The sequence below is a fragment of the Neovison vison genome, chromosome 6 (genome assembly GCF_020171115.1).
Source record: "Neovison vison isolate M4711 chromosome 6, ASM_NN_V1, whole genome shotgun sequence".
Taxonomy (NCBI): Eukaryota; Metazoa; Chordata; class Mammalia; order Carnivora; family Mustelidae; genus Neogale; species Neogale vison.
In genome coordinates, this window is record NC_058096.1 from 126103649 (window position 1) to 126111164 (window position 7516).

General features: G+C 39.3%; 1 protein-coding gene across 1 annotated transcript in view; it reads right to left on the reverse strand.

Moving 5' to 3' along the window:
• CLDN18 (claudin 18) overlaps positions 1-6230 on the reverse strand; it is a 28586-nt gene extending 22356 nt beyond the window's left edge. The window contains exon 1 of the mRNA XM_044252295.1: positions 6011-6230. Within this exon, the coding sequence (XP_044108230.1) occupies positions 6011-6230 (220 nt within the window). The remainder of the gene's footprint in view (positions 1-6010) is intronic.
• Positions 6231-7516: the final 1286 nt, after the last annotated feature.

Sequence of the window (7516 nt, forward strand, 5' to 3'; positions counted from 1 at the left end):
TGATTATAATAATATGTAATAATAATAATTCATGGTCTAATTCTGTTTAACAATAATGGGATTGGTATAACTTTGTTCAATAAACTTTAAAATGGAGGAAAATTTTTTGCTGATTTCTTCGGGGAAACCATCCCTATATTCAGGTTTAAATGTGGTCTGGTAGTGCCATTTTGGGTCAGAAATGTTCAGCAGTTCATATTATTTTACTGATATTGGAGAAAAAAATTTCTCCCACCCTTTCCTTACATCATTTTAGGAATAATAATATGTAAAATGTCTTCTGTTGTAATTAGGAAAATATGGTGATTGAATAGCAATATAAAATATCACAGCTAGGAATACAGGAGGAGTAGAATGAATATACTAGCAAGACAAATCACTGATATGTCTATTAATTTCTTTTTTAAAAAATATTACCACATGGTATATCCCTAATTTCCGATTAGGGATTAGAATAGATTTTTTGGTGCTCATTATTGAAAATTTGGAAGTAGAGGAAATTTTACCAAATCACTCATAATTTTAAATACTAGGGAAACTATTTGGCTTATTTCCTTTTTATCCTTTCTCTGTATGTATTTTCAGATGATTAAGAGATTATATGACTTGATGTTTTGCTCTTTTAACTTAATTGCATACATAGACAATTAAAGCTCTTTGTAAACATCACTAAATGTGTGTAATATTAAACATTTATTTCAATATGAGCAAATTAGTATTTTAGTACTAGCAGATTAATATTCTGTTACATAGAGGTGCTATTATTCACCTAAACAGCACCTATTCTTTTTTTTTTTTTTTAAAGATTTTATTTATTTATTTGACAGAGAGAGATCACAAGTAGGCAGAGAGGCAGGCAGAGAGAGAGAGGAGGAAGCAGGCTCTCCGCTCAGCAGAGAGCCCGATGCGGGACTCGATCCCAGGACCCTGAGATCATGACCTGAGCCGAAGGCAGCGGCTTAACCCACTGAGCCACCCAGGCACCCCAGCACCTATTCTTATGCAGTTGGATTATACCCCTCCCAAGTTGTGTGTGTGTGTGTGTGTGTGTGTGTGTGTGTGAAAAACAATGTTACGATGAACATCCTTGCAAAACTATTTGCCAGCATTTCTGATTAAATCAGTTAGAATAGATTCCTAGGAGTAGAATTAAGATGTCAAAGGGCGTGAAGTTTTTAAAAAATCTTTTTTATATAGAACCAGATTTTTTTCCTATGAATTTTATTCTAGCAGCAGTATTTGAAAGATCTTGTCTCATTGCACCCTTATCTAATTTGTGAATTTGGTAAGTTATATACAACATTTGTTTTAATTTGCATTATTTTGATTACTAATGAGTTTGAAACTTTAAAAAAACCAAATGCTTATGAAAATCTATTTTTTTTCCTTTTCCTGAATTGTCAGATTATACTCCTTTCTCATTTATTTACTGGAATTTTAGGACTTTGCCTATTGATTTATTGAATAAATTTTCTGTTTAAGATCTTAATATACCATTATTTATTTATTTATTTTTTATTATGTTCAATTAGCCAACATATAGTACTGTTATAATTACTAAAAAGATATTTTCTCATTGATTATTTGCTTTTTAAATTTTTTCATGGTTTTACATATTCTATTTATTGCTTCATAGTACCTGGTGCATAATATGTGCTTAATAAATATTTGTTGAATAATGTAGTTAGATGAGTTTGCTTTTGCGTTTCCTCCATCATTTCTATGCTTAGGAGCATATTTTCCATTTAGAGGAAGAAAACAATATTAGAATTACTTTAGAATTTTAGAAGATTTAAAAGTATTTTTTTGTTTTTACATTACTTAATCTGGAATCTACTTTGGTATTTATTTTGGTTTTATTCCTCAAAAAAGCTAATTAATAATTTCTGCAATTTCTTTATTGAATAAGCTTTCCTCTCTCCATGGCTTTGTAAACCCTCTCTATATGAAATTCACATATATGTGTTTTTAATTTTAGGTTTTGTTCCATATACCTTTCTGTCCATCTTTGGGCCAAAATACAATTTTAATTACCACAACTTTAAAATTTGGTTAAATATCCAGTGGAGTTAGCCCATTATTTTCATTTTATTCTGTAAGAAAACTATTAAAAGTTAATTTCCTCTGCCTCTTCTTATAGATAAACAACTTTGTCAAGTTCCTGAAGGAAAACTTGGTATTTTGATAAGAATTCTTGGTATGTAGCCTAGGTTCTGGAGGAAGTCTGCCTGGGTTTGAATCTTCCCCTATCACTTACTATTACAGTATCATCAGGCAAATTCTTTAATTTTTCTATGCTTCAGTTTCTTCATCTATGAAATGGAGATAATCTTACTACTTAACATCATAGTGTTGCTGTGAAAATTTAAGTATGCATAAGTAACTTATGTAAATGTATACAATTATGTAATTTATGCACATTAACACATGCTAATTTATTAAACAAATACCTATACATAGTTAGGTCTCAATAAATTTATTACTAATGATAATAATACAATAATAAAGGATTTATTATTATACATTAATTAGGGACAAATTCCCATCTTCAAAAATTCATAATTAAATAAAATTATAATATTATTATCTAGGAAACTGTAGTATATATTTCCATTTAATTAAGACTTAACTTTTTCTCAGTAAAGCTTCTTTTTCACTCCAAGAGGGACACTTGTCCAAACCCGATCAGTCCAGGACAGGCTGGCTTCCAGTTATGTGGCTAGTGAAATGATTTTATCTAGGAAGGTTGACTACCAGTCCTACGCCTCAAGTTTCTCTGGAAGCTTTGGTTGGGCCTGACTTCTTCCCTCTGAGCCTGAGTCTGTGCTTGCATTTCGGGGTGTGCGGCTTCTCAGTGGACATTTAAAAATTCTGTACTTTTATCTCAGTGACAATGAAAAGGACATTAAAACAAGTACATTCCAGATCCTCAGGCTGGCTCTTAGGGTTCATGTTTGTGTTGGTGGTAATTATCACGTTTATACCAGAAGATAATTAAATATTCTCAACTGCTATGTGAATAAAGGGTTCATTCTTGCTCAAACAGAAAATACAGCGAGGGAACCTCTCCTCGCTTTGTGGTTCTGATGCTCCAAGCTAGGGCACCTGTGCCTTGGGCTCCACACCACACCAGCTTCCCCGGCAAGCATTGCCTTGCCGGGTCCTTGCACATACCTGATAGCAGTAATCAGTGGTGGTAAATATATAGCAGAGAACGTTCCCTCCCCAATTCCAGAAATAATTGGGTTGATAATTTTAGACCCACATTTCAATACGACATTACTTCAAATGAACAAGACCATTGAGAGCCATTGAGCCTCAGAAACCTCATTACCACAGGAATGACAGAGTTGTGCTTGAGTGTGAGAGGTGAGTACCTCAAACTTACTAACACCATTTTGTAAAACAAACCTACACAAGTAGAGAATCTCTGTTAATGATACTGAAGTTGAAACACTGAAATAAACAAAAGGCAGCAATGGCCTGGAGGCTGTATCTTTGTTAAAATCCAAATGCAAACGAGCACTATCCCTAACACCAAACTAATTTTGAACTTTGGATTGATTAGCTTTTCAGTGTTATTTATATTACATGTGCAAATGTGCCTTTTGTACTTGTATAAGACTTACATGCATTGGGAATTTAAATCTATTGTTCTACTTGGATGCATTAGAGTAACATTAAAATAAGTATGAATTTAAGTGAACATTGAGGGTCTGTAAGAATTTTTTTTTCCTTTAAAAGGGATTCCTATAAAATTCTTTATAAAAATGGTTCTCTAAACTATCTACTGACAGGACTTATATATGCGTGTGCACACACACACTCGAAGTTTCTGAGAGAAGGCCTAAAGGGCAGTTTCGGTCTGGCCCAATTTTAGCTCTGTGAGCTTGAGCGAGTTGTTCTGCCCCTCTCAGACTCCATCTGTAAAATACATATGGGGCGTGTTTATAGCTGTTGTTAGTCCAGGACAGCTGCCCAAGGAGAAGTCTGTGTGGGGCTGGGGCACCAGGCTTTGGCAAGAGGTGAGGCTAGGAAGACCCCTTTGCACTGGGGGCTTTTGCTTTGGGTGAGGTGAGATTTCTGTTTGGAGCCCGAGAGTCTCAGGTCTTCATATTAGGGCAAACCTCTGAGGCTTAGGTGAAGGCACAACAGGGTCTGAGCCCTGTCTCCAGCTGTATTTGACCTTGGGCAAGTCACTCAAACTCATTTTTCTTGTTCCTAAAAGGGTGATAATAATAGCCCCAAGCTCACAGGGCAGTTTGCAGAGGTTACACAAAATGTTGCAAGCCAGTTGTTTACTCAAGTCCTAGTACATGAGCCACCATTTTTATCCTCCCTTTGTGGAACCGTATGAATGCCTCAGATGGGCGCTCTGTGCGGCTGAGTCCCTCCACCAAGGCCTCTAGCTCTGTGTGGACGCAGGTCCTTGTCTCTGGAGAGACTGAACTTTTGCATTTGAGGTGAGGGAGTCTCAGAGCTAAGCCTGCGTCAGCAGGATACAAGAATGTGGGAGAGACTCATCTTTGCTCTAGTCCCTCGTGGAGAGAGACCCCACTGAATCTGCAGTTGGTCACCCACTGATCTGACTCATGTCCGCTTGTTTATACCCAGTCCCCACCTCTGAAGAGAACATTCACTGCCTTCTATGATTGTGCCCACACAATTCTCCACCCTCTTCTCCAGCCAAGGTCACTCTTCAGTTTTCCCCCAAGTCATACTTGAGGGGTAGCACCCTCATGTCTTTGCTCATGCTGCTTTTCCTTCCATGTCCCTGCCCTTTCCAAACCCTACCTGCTTTTCCAGGCTCACTTATGACTTTTCTTCCTCAGTGGAGCCTTTCCTGAGCAGTTCCATACTCTTTCATCTCTGCAGCACTGGCCCTCTGGCCTCACTTGTCACCCGGTCATACCCAGCCTGGGGTGCACTTTCATCATTTCAAGGGTGCTAGCCCCAAGAATCTTGAGGTTGCAGTGAGCTCTCCATCAGTAGGTGTGGAGTGTATAAAAGAATGATTCACTGTGTGACTTAAGTCTTTATTGTTAGCTTCTGTGCATTTCTAAGCCTTGACCCTATAGTCAGATGGCAAGTTCCTGGAGGGGAAAGCCCTGTTTTCTATTTCTGGTGCTCCCTCCAATGCCCTTCTTGGATCAGTGTCCCTCTCAAGACTTTGATGTAAATTTACGGAAGGAACAAAAAACTAAAAAATAAAAATGACAAGTTTATTCAGTGTTTTACTCTGTTATATGAGTGAAAGACACTTCTAACATTTCCTCTTTTTTTTTTTTTTTTAACACTTTTAAAACCTACTCTTGAGACTTGAATTTTTCTTCAAGTTAAAATGACCAAGCTACTAAGCCAATGAACACACAGTCCTTGTGTGGTTCATACCAATCTGGGGAATCACAACCACACATCTTGCCTCCATGGCAGAGATCCCTTACCACAGAAGGCCCCTGTACAGAGAGAGCACCCAGAATCTGACTCCATGTGGCCAGTATTTTCTGGAGGGCAGGAGCCGAGAGCCCAGAGAAGGGGCCCATTTAGCACCCCTCAGAGAACCATGGCCCTCAGTTCTTTTTCTGTATGAATCTCTTTCCTCTGCCCCTTTCTGTTGCTGCTGCGGGCTTAGGCTTCCTGGAAGCCGGACCCAGGAATAAAAGGGCCTGGAGATGAAACTCCGTTTATGAGATCCACAGTCCCCATTTCAGGGAGGGGGAATTGGGGGCTAAATTGGGCCTCTTGAGTCCTGTTCCTCTGTGTGCTTGAGTCTCCATGCTGTTGGTCATATAGGAGTTGTGAAATGATGGACCCCTTGGGGAAAACTGGGCACTAGCCAGTGAGGGGAACAGGAGTCCTGACAGCTCAGGAAGAGCCTCTCCCTAAGGTTGCTGCACTTCTGTTCTGACTCTGGTGTTGGTCGCTGCTGCTCCTCATTCCTCAGCCATCCCTCTGTGGTGCCCCAGGCAGCGGCCTCCATCTCCCTGCCGGCCCACAGCACAGACCTTACCTGGCAGTCCCAGTAGGGTGAAGTAGCCCCGGCACTCAGTAAAGCCCGAGCTCTCACGGACGCAGGAGCGCCACAGCCCTTGGTAGTTGAAAACAGCTGTCACTGGGTTGTTGTACAAGTCCTGGGTGCTCCACTGGTCCATGCAGGTGGCGGCAATGATGCCAGCAATCCCGATCAACGAAACGACGAACCCCAAGCCCTGGCAGGCAGTCACAGCCATGGTGGAGTGCAGCCTTGACACAGAGGACCACACGACAGAGGGACAGCCTGGTTCTGAGTGTGCAGGGTGTAGGGATGGCGTTTTCTCGGGGAGGTTGGTGCCCACGTCACAAATGGGCCATGCAATGGAGGAGGGGCTCAACAGTGCCACCTGAGCTTGTCCTCCTCCTTTATCTACCCCAGTGAGATAATTTCCACAACATGGTACCAAGACCCATTTGTTTTCTACCATATGTACACTCTACTCACTGTTTACCTTCAGAGGGAGTTTCTTTCCTGATTAGCCAGGTTCCTCTCTGTAGAGGATAAAGCAGGGGTAGAGGGCATTGCCTGGAAGGGCCTGCAGGTTGTCATGCCTCAAAAATAGTTGGAGATGAAAATGCTTTGTCTGTGAGGCCCTCCCAGGGTATCGATGCTGCTCTAATTCAATAAATTAAATATAACTATATATATATATATAACTGAGAAAATGATGCAAAAAATAGACAAAAATCAAGGGATAGAAAACACGAACCAGCAGTAAGAAGCTTGGAGTGTAGAATGAGAAGCTCCAACATATATCTAATAGGAGTCCCAGAATGAGAGAGTAAAGAGACTGAGAGGAAGACACTATTTGGTAAGTGATTGCCTAGGAATTTTCTAGAATTGATGAAAAGCATTAATCCCATATTAAAGATGCCCAACATTTCCACAAAAGGTTAGTAAAATAATCAACATCTGGGTGCATTGTAGTATTGCAAAGTACAACAGATAAAGGGAAAAACCTTTAAAAAACTTGAAAGAAAGAAATTATTGTCAGGATATCAATTGCAGCAATAGAAACCAGAAGATGACAGAATTATATCTCTAAAAATCGAGATCAAAAGTAACTAACAACCTCAGAATAATGAGAAGACAAGCCACAGATAGAAAATATTTGCAAAAGGAAAATATTTTCAAAGAAATATTTTATATACAAAAAACCTACCTGGATAAACGACTCTTGTCCAAAATCTACTAGGACCCTAAAACTCAACAATAAGAAAATGAACAGCTTGATGAAAAAATAAGCAAAATACCTGAACAGTGCCTCATCAAAGATGACACATGGATGATAAATAAGCATAGGGAAAAAATGCCATTAAGGAATTACAAATTAAAACAACAAGGTAATAACTTCATATTTATTAGAATGGCTAAAATCCAAAACACTAACACCAAATTCTGATGAGGATGTGGAGCAACAGGAACTCTCACTCATTGCTGGTGGAAATGCAAAGGTACAGCCACTTTAGAAGGTAGTTTGGC